The 18,447-nt window shown below is 41.1% G+C and overlaps 1 protein-coding gene across 1 annotated transcript in view; it reads left to right on the top strand.

Annotated features, from left to right (window-relative positions):
- Positions 1-11,468: 11,468 nt before the first annotated feature.
- Positions 11,469-18,447, top strand: part of MYO1C (myosin IC) — a 179,828-nt gene continuing 172,849 nt past the window's right edge. Inside the window, exon 1 of the mRNA XM_033921402.1 lies at positions 11,469-11,590. Coding sequence (XP_033777293.1) covers positions 11,501-11,590 — 90 coding nt within the window. The 5' untranslated portion in view covers positions 11,469-11,500. The remainder of the gene's footprint in view (positions 11,591-18,447) is intronic.

The raw sequence follows: 18,447 nt of genomic DNA, 5'->3' as shown, positions 1-18,447 counted from the left end.
AACAATATACAATCTCAAAAATGAAAAACATGTTAAAACAATAGAACAGAATATCAAACTAAGAGTTAGAAGGTTACAAAGGTGGTAAAAGTGGGAGATGAAAAGGTGATAGATGCAGAATGGGACTGGGAAAGGCAATGGGGCTGAGAGACAGCATAGGGGGTGAAGGCAGAGAACAATCAAAGTCAGAAAAGCACTGTTACGTGGATGCTTAACGGCTGGAAAATAGTCCATTTCCTGTGCACAGACTTTCTTCATCCCTTGATTGTACAGAGTCTACTAATGTTATACAAATAAGCAGTAGTAGAAACGGATGATGCAAGACAGTAAAAGATGTGGGAAGATGGAAGGTAAAGAGAGGATGATTACAAGGTGAAAAAGAGAAAGATGGAGAGGAGTGATAAGGCAATAGGTGTTAAAGGGAGAAAGTATGAGTGACAAAAGTATGAGAGAATCAGATAATGAACAGCAAATTAAGAGGTAAACACATTATTTCCACTTTTAAATATCGGGCCTGATATTCAGCCAGAACATTGATGCTGTTTAATTTAGCAGCTAACATGGGTGTTACTGTGCAGAAGACATTAGTGTGGGCCTATGTTAATATCTCCTGCTCTAAAAAAAAGCATCCAGGGTGTTTTGTCTGTTCGTCCAATCCCCCCCCCCCCCTTTTTTTAGCTAAATTTTTAAATTGAATGTTGTCTGTTTACTTTGGATTTTATTGTAATTCGCTTAGTAAATTATGAATAAGCGATTCATCAAATTTCTAATAAACTTTGAAACTTTAAAAACCTGCCCTCCCCCCCCCACACACACGTTTCATGAAGTTGCATTAGGGTTATTTTAATCACAGGCCACAGCGATAAAAGCTCTGACGCTCATAAGAATTCTATGAGCATTGGAGCTTTTACTGCCACAGCCTGTGATAAAAAACCCTAACGTGGCTTCATAAAAGGGGAGGGGGTGAATTAGCTTTTTAATGTGGGAGTGGATGCTAGCTGGATATGACATGGGTGTGTTGGAGGAGTGGCAGTTGTAACAGCTAGTATGTAAGTTGGTAATGTACACTAGCTATAATGACTGCCAATATCCTCCCACCCCAGATGTCAAACACTCATAGCTTGATCAACCCTGCCCCTGAAATCAAAACCTTGTTCCCTGGCCAAAAGAATCCACCCCAAACATCCCTAGGACTTTCCTGGGGCTCATAATTGGTGGTTCCAGTAGGCCTGAGTAGGAGTGCTCCACCTCTGCCCTGGCTCAGGACTGTACCGGAATCCAAAATGGTACCAATAACCCCTAGTGGTAGTCTTACGCTACTACTTCTAGGGGGCATCCTTCCATATGAGTTCTGCTAAGCATTATCAGCACCATTTTGGGTCTTGGCACAGTCCTAGAAAGGAATAGAGGGGGACTGCTGTTTGAGCTCACTGAAACCACAAATAGCAAATTCTGGGTGTAGGGAGGTGGGAGGAAATGATTATGACCAGAGAGTAGGGTTTTTTACTTTGGGAATTTAGGGGGGAGAATAAATTAGGGGAATTAGGGAATGGGAGTTTGATGTCTGGAAATTGGATCAGGGAAAGAGATGTGCTACCACAGCTGTTCTTTCTTTCTTCCCTCCCCCCCCCCTTTTTTTACAAAAGCGCAGAAGACGCTTTTAGCGTCAGCCAGTGCGCTGAATGCTTTGCACTGCTCCATTGCTCATATGAACTCTATGACCGTCAGAGCAGTGCATTCAGCGCACCGGCCGGCACTAAAATCCTCTTCTGCGCTTATGTAAAAGGTGGAGTTTATGTTTTGGTGAGGCTGCACCATATTATATGCAATGTCACAACTCCCACACTGTCTGCTACTGCATGTAGCATGATGCCCATGTGCTAACTCTCTGCCCTGTGTGGTAAATGCAGGGTAGATGCTGGGCACACCCCCTGCCTTAACCATACAGTACACGCTTTGTACTTACTGCATGTTTTTTTTTTTGGGGGGGGGTTGTTTTTTTTACATTAACATGCGCTAAGTGCAAAACTGCATGTTAATAAAAGAGCCTTTTAATCTGGATATTCAGTGTTGGAGGAGTGTGTGGCGCAGTGGTTGAAGCTACAGCCTCAGAACCCTGGGGTTGTGGGTTCAAACTCCACGCTGCTCCTTGTGATCCTGGGCAAGTCGCTTAATCCTCCATAGCCCTAGGTACGCTAGATAGATTGTGAGCCCACCGGGACAGATAGGGAAAATGCTTGAGTACCTGATTGTAAAACCGCTTAGATAACCTTGATAGGCGGTATATAAAATCCTAATAAAACTTGAATATCCAGATAGTGGTCTCCATGCCATTGTTCTTAAGACCTACTGTCTAGTAGGCTTAAACTAAACATGCAACATATTTGGATATTGGCTGAATATTGTCCCTATCCTGATGATTTTGTGTCCACCCTACCTTTGCCCCTAAAGAGAAGTTGAAAAGTCCAAGGATAAGCCTGATTACATAGTCACTGGCTGCTGGTGAATATATAACAAACTATGAGTATTTGGCCTGATTTGCATTTTGAGGCTGAGGAACAGAGTGCCAGCTTCCAAAAGCTAGTCAAGAAATGTATTAGCCTGAAATAGATATACTGTATTATCTCTTGTTAATCTTTATTTTTATATTCAGTAAAACCTTGCTTTGCGAGCATAATTCATTCTAGAAGCATGCTTGTAATCCAAAGCACTCGTATATCAAAGTGAATTTCCCCATAGGAAATAATTACAAGGAGACAGGAAACTCAAACGATTCGTTCCACAACCCAAAAGCTTTAATACAAAATACTATACCTACTTGTATTGCAAGACCTCACTCATTTAGAATAGTCACTACACTCCTGCAGCGTCAGAGAGAGAAGAACCATCGACTCAGTTGTGCTAATTTAGAACAGTCACTACACTCTTGCAGTGGCAGAGAGAGAACAACCATCGGCTCAGTTGTGATGTGTGTATACTATATGTATTTGTATTACAAGACCTTGCTTGTATATCAAGTTAAAATTATCAAATGTTTTGCTTATCTTGCAAAACACTTGCAAACCAAGTTACTTGCAATCCAAGGTTTTACTGTATTACTATTATTTTAAAAAATGAGTTTATCTAATTATTGTCAGATATATGTTCCCAGTATTTGTATGTGTAGGTCTGATAAAAAGCATCACTTCTTATTAACTTTATCTGGCACTATTTGACAAATATTTTTTTTCTGGAACGTAGGTCACAGTCTTCCTGAACTCAACAATCCAAGCTTGGGCTGTCTGCTCTCCTACTAAGGCTCCTAGGTAATTGCAGGATGGGCTGGGCCATTTATTTCCTCTTTTTCCTGCATAACCCTCTCTGCAACCCCTGCCTTTCTCTCTCTTTCTCCCTTCTTTCTCTTGTATTTTAATGTCATGACTCCAGCTTGTTTGCTCTCCCTCTTTCCTGATCATTGTTTCTTTCCTCTCCTGATTCCCTCGCTTCCTCCCTCCTTTCTGATCAGCTTCTCTCTACTGAGTCTCTCTCTCTCCCTCTGCTGTATTACCTTCTGATTTGCCCTTCACTTTCCTCTCTCATTTCCTGCATTGTTTCCACCTTTATTCTTCCTTTCCCTCTCTTTAATTTCCACACTTCTCTACCCTTCTGCTGCCACACAACTCTTTCATTCTGTTGCTTCCCCTTACTTTATTTCCCTGTTCTTCTTTTTCCGTTTTTTATTTTTCCCCTTTTCTTACTCATCCCATCTACCACTTGTCTGTCCTTTTCCCTCCCCTCATCACTCCTGTTTCTTCTGCTTCCTCCTATGCATCTCTTTCCTTGTATTTATTTTTTCCTCTGTTGCTTCTTCCTCTGCTCCTTATCATTCTTCCACATTCTTTCCTATGACGTTCTCTCCTTTTGTTTCTTCTTTTCTTCTGCTCTCCAAAAAGGCAGTTGTTCCCAGGTGCAGTTCTATTAAATTTGCAACAATGATATACAGTAGCTTACTAAGTACTGCTTGTTCAGAATTTTTTTTTGCTACAATTTCATGCTCATATGTAAGCTGTGAAGTTTTTCCCCCCTTCTGCTTAGTGTAGTTTGTGTAACAATGGGAGAGTGTAAATATAATAGAGATATTTAAATACTTCTGAGGCATAAACGTACAGAAAATGAGTCCTTTCATTTGAAAGGAAGCTCTGGAATGAGGGGGATATAGGATGAAGGTGAAAGAGGACAGACTCGGGAGTAATCTAAGAAAATACTTCTTCATGGAAAGGATGGTGAATATGTGGAATATGTATTGAGAAAGACAGGGGGGAAGCCACTGCTTGCCCTGGATCGGTAGCATGGAATGTTGCTACTCCTTGGGTTTTGGCCAGGTACTAGGGACCTGGATTGGCCATCGTGAGGACAGGCTACTAGGCTAGATGGCCATTGGTCTGACCTAGTATGGCTGTTTTTATGCTCTTATGTGTGCCAAGTATAGGACAATCAAGCCATTGTAACATCACTGATGAGGTTGGCTCTGAGGCACTGTGGAATGAGGCATTATGACATCACAATCTCAGCTCTAGAATGTTGCTCCCATTGGGGTTCCGGAATCTTGCTATTCTTTAAGATGCTGGAATGTTGCTACTCCTTGGGTTTTGGCCAGGTACTAGGGACCTGGATTGGCCACCGTGAGGACATGCTACTAGGCTAAATGGCCATTGGTCTGACCCAATATGGCTGTTCTTATGCTCTTATGTGTGCCTAGTATAATAATAATAATTTTATTTCTTATTTACCGCCCAACCAGAAGATCCGGGCGGTTCACAGCAAGAGAACTGAGGCATATCAGTGAAGATGCAAGATACAGTAGGAATCGGTAGGATTTAATGCTATACAATACAATAAAATACAACATGATACAATGCAGAGTAAAGGAAAGTGAAGTCATTGCATAAATTTACCAAACAGATAGGTTTTCAGTGATTTTCTAAACTCAAAGTAGGATTGGGAGTGGGCAATCAGAGAAAACATCCAAGAGTTCATTCTCCCTGCTTGAAAGGCTAGAGTTTTATCTAAAAAAAACTTTTATAACGGCAGGCTTTCGGAGTAGGGTACATGAACATGCCCAAGTTTCTTGTGTTCTTGTTAGATGTGAAAGGATTTAATTGGGAAGATAAGTATGATGGTAGTAATCCAAAGATAGCTTTATAACAGAAGCAGCTGAATTTAAAAATGACTCTAGCTTCAAAAGGGAGCCAATGGAGTAGGATGTAAAAAGGGGTTATATGGTCAAACCTTTTCAGTCCAAAGATCAAACGTACAGCAGCGTTTTGAACCAGGTGAAGTCTTTGTAGTGTTTTCTTGGTTGACCCTAGCTATGTGATATTACAGTAATCTAAGGTGGATAGGATGGTGGCTTGAACTAGTATCCTAAAGGACGCCATGCCAAAATATATTTTACAGTTCTTAGTTTCCATAAAATAGTGAAGCATTTTTTAGTCAGTCGGTCTATAGTTACTCCCAGGATTTTGATATAACTTGCTATTTCAAATGTTTGGCCATTAAGTTGGATGGAGGCTTCTCTGAGTTTATCAAGTATAGGACAATCAAGCCATTGTAACATCACTGATGAGGTTGGCTCTGATGAGGCATTATGACATCACAATCTCAGCTCTAGAATGTTGCTCCCATTGGGGTTCTGGAATCTTGCTATTCTTTGAGATGCTGGAATGTTGCTACTCCTTGGGTTTTGGCCAGGTACTAGGGACCTGGATTGGCCACCATGAGAACGGGCTACTGGGCTTGATGGACCATTGGTCTGACCCAGTAAGGCTATTCTTATGTTCTTATATTTCAGATATTGCTATAATTTCATTAATACAATATAAAGGTCTAAAATTAAAATGTATTCCTTGAATTTATTCCCAATTAAGAGAAAGAAAACTCCCATTAAAAGGATGGGTGATATATATTTATTGCAAGAAATACATCTTATTAATAATCTGAAAAAGTGAAAGGTGGCTGGGTTAAAGAATGTTACTATTCACCAGCAATACACAAAAAGATGTTGTTATTCTAATAAGCAAAAAAACAACTTCTGTTCTCTCTTTCACATTCCATCTCTCTTCTTCTCACAGTCTATTAGTGCCTATGTCTACTCTTTCCTTTCCCTGTTTCTCTATCAATTTCTCGTTCCTTTCCCAGTGCTTCCCTCAGCATGTTCCCCTCCCCCCCCCTCTTTCTATGGTTAGGGTTACCAGATGTCCAGATTTCCCCAGACATGTCCTCCTTTTGAAAAACACATTAAATTTACTTAAGTGGAAGTAAAAACGTTATTGCCTAATATAATACTTTTTGAATGGAATGCTTATAGATTCTCCTTTGCAAGAGGCACCCAACAATTCAAACTCTCTGTTCCTTCAGTGAAAGGAATCAAACGAATCCAAAATTTCAGTCAATCCTTGCTCTTCAAATTATCTCAACTATGGAACGAACTTCCTCTTATCTTCAGGGGTCCTGGTCCTTTTCAACTTTTTCGCCAATCTATAAAAACTTTTTGACTGTTATTTTCTTTTTTTTCTTTGTATTTCTTTTAGTTTCTGTTAATCGAGTCGAGCTCCATTTTGGTTGAAGACCTCGGTATACAAAGCTAAGTTTTAGTTTAGTTTACTACAACTACTGTGAATTAACTACTATTCAATGTTTTTATCTCAACAACTTCATTGTTCTATAGTTCAATCCACTTTGCTTTTAGTAAAACTAAATTTTGAAAATCACTCATACGGGTGCACTTCTGAGTCATTATTAAACCAGCACAGCCAAAAAAAGCTCGTTCAAATCAGACCAGGCTGTAATACTACTTATGTCTTCTAACTAGGTCTGCAGGTATTGATCAAGAAAATCTATCTGAAACACTTGATGTCCTTATAGAAAAGAGTGCTGTCTAATTCCTCATTTGCATCTTCATCATCATGCTGTCCAATTACAGAGAAGGCTTTCTCAAAGATTTAATCACTGTCTGTTGTTGTTATAACAATTTTTCTTCTGATTGCAAACTCCATATAATGTTTTTGAGAACTGATACAAGAATGCCAAATTTGTACAAACCCTTCAATCTTCTTAAAGCCAGACACGACTTCCTCTCTAACGACTGTCAATATAAATTTTTCCATGGGATGTCTGTTGCGGTAGAGACATATGTCTGTTCAACCAGAATTGCAACCAGCTTCAGCTTCATCCCCACTTCAAAGTGACTCAACTCATCACTGTTCTCTTTGGCTGGAGACCAGTAACCAGTTCAACAAACACAGGCCCCTCCACTGTTCTCATAGGCTGTAGTCCCTGAAGAGCAAAATTTAAGATGAAATGATCCACTGTTGTTTGTGTTATGGGGTTTGCATTAGCAAAAAGCTGTTTCAGTTTTTGCTGCATCATTTGGTTTATGGAGGAATTGTCATTTACATCTTGTTTCCATTTTTCTATTTTATTTTAACTGCAAACATCAGATGTATCTAAGTAAAAGTAGTAAAAATTGGTGAACTTATTATTTCAGTAAAAGTAATCATTGTTTCCTGTACTTCTTTTTAAGTAAAAGTGGCAAAATTGAAGTACAGTAACTGGTTACTTTTACTGACACCCTCCTTTTTACAAAACCACAGAAGCAGTTTTTAGCTCTGCTCCTGACACTCAGTTGGCTCGATAACATAATAGCCAGTGCACTTGTAATTGATCGATAAAAACGTCTTTGAGTTTGCATTTTGGAATACAGCACTACCCCTGAAGAAGCCGTTTAACAGTGAAACGGACAGGCCAAGGTTCCGTCGGGAACAAGCTAAGTGCTATTTTAAGTAATTTTAAGCTAAGTTGAATTTTAAATGCAATATGTTACAGGTTCTACTTAAAAATAAAAAAATGAAAAGCATTTAAAGAAGAACATCCTTGAAACTGCCAGTAATTGATCATATAAATATAGGGATTAAATGCACATTATTGTAGATGTAATTCACAATAATAAAGAAAAAAAACACACTGGTGTTTTATGACCAATGATAATAATAATAATAACTTTATTCTTTTATACAGCCATAACCAAAAGTTCTAGGCAGTTTACACTAAAAAGAGTGGGACAATCAGCGAAATACAATAATACAGGAAAAAATACAAATATTTGTAAAATAGAATTTCATTAATACAACTCACTAAGTAATAAACGTATCGAACAAAGTGGTCTTAATTAATTTCTGAAAACTGCAATAGGATAACATAGCTTGTTGAATACATTTACCTAACCAAGATTGTTGTCTACCAGCTTGAAATGCTAGGGTCCTATCTAAGAAGGCCCCATTTAAGTGTTTCTACTTTTAGCATTTTCAAATACTTGGGCATTGTAGGTCTTTCCCCAGTTGGCTTAGCAGTAGAAATAGAATCGCAAGCATTTGTAACACATTATGTCCTATCCGTGATTGATTTACCTTCATTGGCTATTTTGTGATATTTGACATTTTCCATTAATAATTTTGGAACCCTATAGTAGAGTCGCATATTCTCAGAGACCTGGAGACTCTGTGAAGATATTTCTCACTTGAGATCTAATCGACCAATCATTAAAAAAGCAGAAGCATTAAACATTTTTCTGAAATTTTCAGGGACCAGGAACTCTTACATTTGAATTTCAATTTGGGTTCCCGGAGGCAGACAATGAAACATGGTCCAATGAATTTTGAGATTACAGCTTCAATATAAGTTTATTTCAGTTTCTTGGAGTCTGAAATTGCTCAAGTTATTGAATATTTCTGCTTCTACATCCATATGCAATGCTTGGTCAGTTAGACCTCAAGTGAGATAAATATCTTCACAGTCTCCAGGTCTCTGAGCATATGTGATACGACTATGAATTGTAATTACTGTTGATATCACTTTCAATGAACAAGTTTATAGCTGTTGAAAGGGGTTGTTTATATGTTTGGATTTCAAATAATTTCCCCTTTATTTATTCATAGTTACCCCATTTCAATTGTGACTTGGTATAAAATGATAGCACAGAAACAGGAAATATTGCAAAGACAAATTGCATACCTTCTAGACTCTAAAAATACTGTCTGATAAGAACCGTTGTTTACATCACCAGCATTTCCTTGACTAGAATTGAAGTGACAGCACACAAATGAAACTGTCCCAAATGAATCTGCTGTTGCAGACAGGGCAGCTCAAAGAAATCTGAATGATGTTTTCCTTAAAATGAGGAATTATTCTGCTTGTACAAAGCCAGAGCTGAATAACTGCCAACATTATTTCCAAACTTCCTCCCTTGTGCTTCCCGGGGTAGACATTCTTCCATCAGACCTATCTGGGACACAAATGTGTGAACTGATAGAAACATACACGTTTGACTCAAGAATAACAGGATATAGGGTCAGTGACGGATATTAGAAATCCAGAGAAGAGAGAAACTCTGACCTAATTGTAATCCACAGCAGAATTTCCTAAACTTCTCCTCCCAGAAAATCTTAAGTGAGGTTTGGCTTGGAAAAGAGAGGGTTATATATATTGCAACCCATGGCAACCAGGCCTCCAGAAAAGGCTATTTTAACGTTTCACTGTCTGAGAATCTGCATGATTGAAAGAGGGAGGAGGGGCTGGGTTAGTGAGACCCACTGATTCTAGGTTGGCATTGTTTTTATTTAAAAAAAACTGTTGTGGGTGCTAAGCTCCCTGGATTTCTCCTATTCTCTTCCTTTTATTCCAATTTTCCAGGCTTAATCAGTGTTTAATATATCACTCAATCAGTAGTATTCTTTCTAAGTGGTTTACAAGTAAGCATTTTATCATATGTAATGAAAAAGAAAGAGATGGGGAGGAGAAAAAGAAACTTCATAACGATAGAACAGAGGAGGAGATAAGATATAAGCAGACATAGAGATGGTATGACATTCCCTCCTATGTGGCATAAATGCTTATGGAATGGAACATGCTTTCAGCATATTTTTGACAACAGAAAGATTTGTGTCAATTTAAGAAACTGTCGAAGAGACATCTTTTTGGCCAGATGAAATATGCCTCTCAATGATGCAGATTTTGATTAACTGAATCAGCTCATCTTCCCTTTTCAAAGACCAGCGTGATGACATTCTTGTTGATGTATGTTACACTGACACTCTCGCAGTATGAATGTATGAGTGGGGTTTTTTTTTTGTTTACTTTTGTACTGTTTTAAATTATGCATGTGATGAGGTCTGTACGGGAACGGGGATCGCGGGAATCTTGCGGGGGTCCCGCGGGAATCCCCCCTAATCCAAGGGACTCCCACGGGGACCCCCCTCTGACCCATGGGACTTCCACGGGGACCCCCCTCTAGCCAACGGGACTCCCACGGGGATGGAAGACTTTGGAAGCAGGGTTCGTCCATATAATATAATGGACTTGTCAGCCTTAGTAAAAGAGGGGGTTTATAAGTTAATTACCTGAACAGAAAACAAAAAAAGGGTTCCACCAAAGAGATTCCACAAGGAAAACAGCAGCGCAATCACAAAAGAAACTGTGGAATTGATGATCCTGTCAGAAGTAATTGCTGCTTTTTATGGGGACGGGCGGAGATGGAGAGGATCCTGGCGGGGATAGGTGGGGACGGAGAGAATCCTGGCGGGGATGGGTGGGATTTCTGTCCACGTGCAACTCTCTAATGTGATGTTGTGATCTGCCTTGCATAAAGACAGACTACAAATAATAAACTATAAACCATGAGGCGAGTCTCTTTCAATTGAAAGGAAGCTCCATAATGAGGATGAAGTTGAGATGATTGGCTCAGGAGTAAGCTAAGGAAATACTTTTTTTACAGAAAGGGTGGTAGATGCGTTGAATAGGCTCCTGGTAAAGGCGGTGGAGACACTGTGTTTGAATTCAAGAAAGCATGGGACAGGCACATGGAATCTCTTAGGGAGAGTAGGAGAAAGTGGATGTTGTGGATGGGCAAAGCGCCATATATAGAATCTGGGGGATTAAATATAACATGAGATTTTTCTGCTTTTCTTTTAGTTTAAAGCACATATGCCATTTTATTCTCTTTACAGAATCTCAGAATGAGCAATATTAGGCCCCCGGAGAACTGCTAACAATTGTGAAGCTGCAGCTCTAATGACCTGACCTTTGCAAAATTCTCTGAACAACATTTGAACATGTACCAAGTTTACAGTACTGATCAGAGCCAAAAATTACTAGATGTTGGAACAGATATGGTGTCCTGAGGAAAAAATTATGATCTAGTGGAAGCAACCACTTGAACTTCAATTGTTGTCAAAATTCACACAAGTCTATATTTACATCTGCACAACAATCCAGTTCTTGCTTGTACCATTCTCTGACTCATGAAGCTTTCTAAGAAGGTGCATGTAGGAGATGCACGGTGCTGTGGTCTCTGTCAGTTTACAGAATAGAACTGCTGCAGCTTGTCTCCAGGAAAGGCACTGCTTATGCTCGACAGCCATATAGAGAAGAACAGTTTAGTCAGATATTGGATATTGACCTGTGCAACATGGAACTGAAAATTGAGTGCATTCCAACTGGAGAGATTATACGCTTGGCCAATCAGGATGGAGTGTTCCGATGCAGCAACTGCAAACATGTAAAGTTTGCCTTTCTTTGCTTATTTTTTGTCTTGCATGGTGCTTATGGTTTTGTTAGTTAACACTGAGTTTGGGAGTAGATATTGTAGATCATTACATTAGTGATTTCTATTCCGCCATTACCTTGCGGTTCAAGGTGGATTACATAATAAGTTATCTAGACATTTCCAGAGGTATTACAGAGTGGAGCGGGTTGCTTCAGGGGATTGAGATGATTCTTGCGGTGTTAGTTTGTCTCTAAGGATTTCTTGAATAGCATGGTTTTTATTTCTTTTCTGAAAGTTTTGTAGTCTGGGGTTGTGATCAGTAAATTGGAGAGTTGGTAGTCTAGTTTTGCAGCTTGTGTGGCTAGATTTTTTTTTCATTTGACGTCTCTGATTGGAGGGTGTGTGAATGGTGTGTGGGTTCTCCTATGTCTGGTAATGGAAGTTTGGATTAGGCGGTTGTTCAAGTAGGCTGGGCTGTTTTAAATAGTAGACAGTAGAATTTTGATAGTATTCTTGATTGTATTGGGAATCAGTGTGATTTGAGGTATGCTGCTGTGATATGGTCGTGTTTCCTCAGTGAATAGATAAGTCTCAGAGCTGTGTTTTGTACTGTTTGTAGTTGTTTTATCATGGTTGCGGGGCAGGAGAGATAGATGATGTTGCAGTAGTCTAGAAGACCTAGGACTAAGGACTGGACCATGAGCTGGAATGGTTTTCTGTTGAATAATTTTCAAACTTGCTTTAGGTTTCTCATGACTGCGAATGATTTCTGTATTGTTTTTTTGTTTTGTGGTTGCATGGTACAGCATCTGTCTATCATCATTCCCAGAAGTTTTAGAGTGGGTTGAATGGGGTATGTGATAGTTTATTTCTAGGTTTGTTATGGTTGGGGATTTGTTATTTTTGAGGAGTATGAATTTTGTTTTGTCTGGATTCAGTTTCAGTTTGTGATCTTTCATCTATATTGCTACTATTTTTAGTGTTCTGTGTAGTGTGTCTGTCATGGAGGGCGTTAGTTGATCAAAAGGAAGGAGAATGGTGATGTCATCTGCATAACTATAGGAGGTTAAGCCTAATTTGTCTAGGCAGGTGCCGAGGGATGCAATGTAGAGGTTGAAGAGTGTTGGGGATAAAGGTGATCCTTGGGGTACACCGCAGGGGTTGGACCATGGTTCTGATTTTTCTTTGTTTAACTTTACTCTGAATGTCCTGGATTGTAGGAATCCTTGAAACCATGTGTGTACTTTACCTGTGATTCCTATTGAATCTAGTATTTGTAGTAGGATGTCATGGTGCACCAGGTCAATGCTGCAGTGGGATCTAGTTGTATAATCAGCATTTTTCTGCCTGTGCTTAGGTGTTGTCTAGCTGTGTCCAGGAGGGATTCTAGTAGTGTCTCTGTGCTGTAATTGGTTCTGAAACCAGACTGTGTATTGTGGAGTAAGTTGTGGTTTTCTAGGTAGTTGGTGAGGAGTTTAGCTACGAGGCCTTCCATTAGCTTGACATAAAGTGGTATTGAGGCTATGGGTCTGTAGTTGGATGGTTGATCTGTTGTTCCTTTAAGGTCTTTTAGGATCGGGGTGACAATGATTTCACTGAGGTCTTGCGGGAAAAGGCCGTTTGTGAGCATGGTTTGTATCCATTGTAAGAAGAGAGTGCGAAATATAGTACTAGATGTTTTTAACAGGTATGGAGGGCAGTGGTTGAGGTGGCTGTATTTTTTATAGAGTTTGTTAAGGTCGGTCCATTGTATAGTGGAGAAGTGGGACCAAGTTCTGTCTGCTACAGCTGATTCTTTTTCTGAGGGGGGCATTGTGATCTCTTCTAAGTGAGTTGGGGTTCCAGTGAAGGTAGTCCTGGCAGTTGTAATTTTGTTTTTAAAGTATTCAGCTAAAAGGGTAGCTGAAGGGGATGGGTTGTCGTTATTGGCCAGGAAGGGTTTAGTATCTGTGAGTTCTTTTAGTAATTGGAATACTTTTTTTGTGTCTTGAGTTTCTGTGCCTATTTGGTTGGTGTAGTGTGTCCTTCTCTTTTAGCTTTTGCTTGTATTGTTGGTTTAGTTTTCTCCATGATATTTTAGTGTGTTCTTGGTTGCTTTTTCTCCATTTTCTTTCTAATCGTCTGCAGTCTTTTGAGTAGGAGTAGCTCTTTGTTGAACCATTTGTCTGATTGTCTGCTGATTCTGGTTTTTGTTTGTATGGGGCTAGCTCATCTAAGATAGCTATATTTAGTGTGCACCATTGTGAGATGAAATTTTTGGGGTTACTTTCTTGGATTGTTGCGTAGAGTTTCCAGAGTAGAGAATGACACAGTGGTTGTTACCCGCGGCTAGCTGCGGGTAACCCGCCAAAATGGTGACCAAAAAAAAAGGTCACCGCAAGTTCGGGGACAAGGCCATTCACCACCCCGTGGAGCGGTGAATGGTAGTACGGGGCGGTGAACAAGTAGTGAATGCGCGGTGAACGTGCGTTCGATCCGGCAGCCCACTCTCTCCCGCCGGCCGTCCATGCATCTCCCTCCCTCCTTTTCCCTTACCTTTTCTTCTTGAAACTGGTGATTTCTATAAGGCTACGAGCTGTATTACAGCCGGAGCCTTGAAGTTGCGTCGTGTTGCCTGCTGGAAAAAGTCTCCTCTGACGCAACTTCCTGTTTCTGGTTGCATCGGAGGAGACTTTTCTAGCAGGCAACCCGACACAACTTCAAGGCTCCGGCTGTAATACAACTCGTAGCCTTATAGAAATCGCCAGTTTCAAGAAGAAAAGGTAAGGGAAAAGGAGGGAGGGAAATGCACAGCTAGCCGGCGGGAGGGAGCTGCTGGACCGCGTGAAGGGTGCTGGGGATGGGGGGATGGAGAGGAGAAGACGCTGAAGACGGTGACAGTGACGGGGCGGTGAAAGAGACAGCGGGGACGGTGATGGGGCGGTGAAGGGGACGGCAGAGACAGGGACGGGGCGGTGAAAGGACCAGCGTTGACGGGGCAGTGCAGAGGATGGTGGTCTGGGGACGGGACGGTGACAGAATTTTTCCCCGTGTCATTCTCTATTCCAGAGTATGGAGGGGTCGATGTATTTATGTGATTCATAAGTTAAGCTTTGGGATTTTGGTTTGAGTTTGCTTTTAGCCCAGTTGATATTGAAGGTGTATGTGTAGTGGTCTGACCAGAGAGACCGGGACCAATTTCCGTTTGAGGTGTAAATGAAGGGTTGGGTCATGAAGGCTGCGATGTCAATTTGGTGGCCTTTCTCATATGTGGTTTGAGGAGTCTAAGATCTTATAGGTTAAGGTTTCGAGGTAAGACAGTAATTGACACTGAAAGCCTACGTTAGCGTTTGAGAGCTCGGTGGCTTTTTTTGTGTGTGTGTGTGGTGATCTTGATTCCAATTAATACGAACCTCACACGAAACATACTAAAGGAATAAAGAGGGAGGGGAGCATTGTACAATATGACTGCGATAATATCTATAACTATCCTCCTAGCAGCAAATAAAGGTACTAGTGGGATGGATTTGGAAGGAAATGATAGCGGAGAAAACTCATAGTTGAATAATATGAAGGACCCCCCCCCAGAATGATAAGTCTTCAGAATATGAGACAAATGTTTAAAGCCCCAGGTACAAAATAAGTACCTGTATAGAATACACAAACTCAGTATATCAAGTCCCATTCCCTTTAAGTACCCATTGAAAGAAAAGAGTGAAAGCCCTGCCAAGTCCCTACCTTTTCTTCAGCCATCCTGCAAACATAAAATTAACTAACCAATTTTTTTTTTTTTTTACATTGTTTCTCTGCTTAACCCACTGTGGTGCTGTCCATTTGCTCTTGTGTAATACAGGTTTGGATTAGTTTTATTCTTTCAGCCTGAAAATTTGTTTCTGTCTCTATTAGGTGTAGAGCCTAGCATGGTTCCCTTTGTAAAATTACCAAAGCCCTAATAAGATAATTACTGTATACAAGATATCCCTGAAATTGACTTAGGGCTCCTTTTACAAAGCCACAATAGTGATTCCCTCACAGCAAATGCACCAAAACCCATTCAATTCCTATGGGCTTTGGTGCATTTGCTGTGGGGGGAATTACTACCACGGCTTTGTAAAAAGGGGCCCTTAATTTCTTCCTTATTTTTCCCTTCCAACCAAAGACAAGAAATTCTAACGTAACCCCCTAATTGTCAGTAAGGGCCTAATTCTATTAATGGCACCTAACTGCGTCTAATTTATAGGCACCAGTCCACAATCAACTGCTAGGTATCCTTTATAGAATCATGCCTAGTGGTGTCTACACTTCCTTAGGTGTTGCTAGGCGTCGTGGAAGTAGGCACTGGTATATTAGGCCAGGTTTTATCTGGCCTAATGTACTGGTGCCTATCTCGGACACCTAGCGATGCCTATTTTTCAGGTAGGCGTCGATAGGCATCGGAAGGCACCTCGACTTAGGCGTCGCTAGGTGCTGTGTGGAATTCCGTGCACAACTTTTAATTGATTGTTTTTTAAATTAAAGATTATAAGATGGGGGTGAGGCGGATGCAGTGATACAGTAAGGGGGGGCCGCTGCTCAGGGCGCTGGCACCCCTCCTCCTTTCTGTCCCTCCTTCCCCTGTTGTGCGCATGCCTCTTCTGCTTATCTCTGCTCCCAGCTGACAAAAGTGTCAACTGTCCCAACCAGTGTTCCCTGTAAGATACAGCATGCATAACCACACACTGTTCTTAATGTGATCATGTATCATTCCGGAATCTGCTGCAGGAGAAGTGTAGGTGTCTTTGCCACTGGAAATACTGCTCAGTGAAATCAAATGAAATCTCAACCACGTTCTTAAGTATGAATCGTACTTAAGTTGGGCGTCTGTAACTCGAGGACTGCCTGTATATTAAATCAAGTTGAAATGGGAGGGAGTGAGCCAACACTTCTGAAGTACTCTGACTTCAAACAGTATTATTATCCGTCTCCTTCCCTTTGAACTTTGAATATTAAAGCTTGGGGTGGGGGGAACCCAACAGTTTAAAAAGCTTCTCAAGAATATCTCCTTCTATCATGATTTTAAAATCCCCTTCTATGAAGCAGCAAAAATAACCCAGAAAGCTGACAAGCAGCATTATAGAAATATTGCTTCATAAAACAGACAGAGCACTGGATTTAAAAGCCAGAAAAGTATCTCAGCTTATGTAGAGTCCTTCCAGAAATCACACAAAACTAAAATGTCACAGTCTGTGAAGCGAGCCAACTTTCTTCAGGAGCAGACATCTGCATGTTTCATCAGAGATATAAAGTCTAAGGCGTTGGGCCAACACAAAACCTGCTGCGATTGCAGTTCTTTCTCTCTCCCACTAATCAATGAATCTACTTTTGTTCTGTTTAAAATAAACAATTTAATGCATGGCTACATATATTCTGGAATGTCATCCTTAAGCGTGGAATATATCTTTCATCTCAGTCTTATTAGTGGCATTCACTCCAGCCTCCTCGCTACTCTTGTAAAATGCTGAACTGGCAGTAGAGAATATAGAGGACACTACTATAATTTCCACTGTGTCCATCCACATGCCCAACATTAAAGGCCAGAGGTATGATTTAATCAAATGACCTAGGACAGGGATAGGCAATTCCGGTCCTCAAGAGCCGGAGCTAGGTCACGTTTTCAGGATATCCACAATGAATATGTATGAGATGGATTTGCATGCACTGCCTCCTTGAGATGCAAATCTATCTCATGCATATTTATTGTGGATATCCTGAAAACCTGACGGCTATGGCTCTCGAGGACCGGAATTGCCTACCCCTGACCTAGGATGATCTACAAAGAGGACAGTAAGGTGTGCTAGCAATATGTTTGGATGCAGAAAGGGAGATACCACTAGTAGGAAAAAGGAGGAAGGGAGCCTTTGCACAGGCGACCCAATCTCCTTTGCTATGTTCAGATCTAGAGCAGTGTTTCTCAACTTCTTCAAGCTAAGTAGCCCCAAGTTGCATGTGGCTGACCCACAAGCCTTCCCTCCTATGTCGGCTCTGACGTCGGAGGGGTTTCCAGGTCAGCTACGTGCTGCCTGTGCGTCCCTGCAATAGCCGCTGAATGCACAAGGAGCGAGTGCGGCTCGAACAAGGAGGTAACTGGGAAACCCCCCACCCGGAAGGCTTTCCTATGACATCGGAGAGAAGTCCTGTGGGTCAGTTTCAGAGGGAGGGCAGCCAGGAAGCTTCAGCAGAGGGGGGCAGACAGGAAGGAGGGATCCCCAGCAGCTTGGATGGACGGGGGGGGGGGGGGGGGGGGGTTGGAAGGGAAGGAATATCCTCCGCAGTGGCCAGGCTGCATACCCCTAAGGGTACGCATACCTTGTGTTGAGAAACACTGATCTAGAGGCCACCCCTTTATAAGCATATTAAGAGAATGAAAGAAGATCTGAATAGAGATAACACTATGATATAAAGCTTATGCAGAGATTTTTAAGGAACTTTGAATGCACTGTTTAGAACAAAGACAGGAAAGAAGTATACAATAGAAACATTAAAATAGTTGGCAGTCTTCCAGAATGTAAAAGAAGTTCAAGGATAAGCTGTCATACAAGATCTGTGCAAGGAATTTTGCATCCCCAGCTAATTTCAGAGTTTGATGCATTTCCACCCAACAACCAGCTCTATCCTAACCCCACTGCCTTTGAAACAAACTAATTCTCTTCCAAAGCAGCGAGGAAGCAGCTTTCCCTCTCGAAGGTGCACTTTAAAGTCTCCCTAGCCTACTTTTTGCTTCAGCAACTGCATGGGATTTGTGGTGCCTGATCCTGCACATTAAAATGGGAGGCAGGCAGGCAGGCTGGCATTGGAGGGGGGTGGGGGGGTTCAATGGAAGGCAGGCAGGCAGGATGGCATAGGGGGTGGGG

The sequence above is a fragment of the Geotrypetes seraphini genome, chromosome 15 (genome assembly GCF_902459505.1).
Source record: "Geotrypetes seraphini chromosome 15, aGeoSer1.1, whole genome shotgun sequence".
Lineage (NCBI taxonomy): Eukaryota > Metazoa > Chordata > Amphibia > Gymnophiona > Dermophiidae > Geotrypetes > Geotrypetes seraphini.
This window is presented reverse-complemented; position numbering and strand designations above follow the sequence as displayed.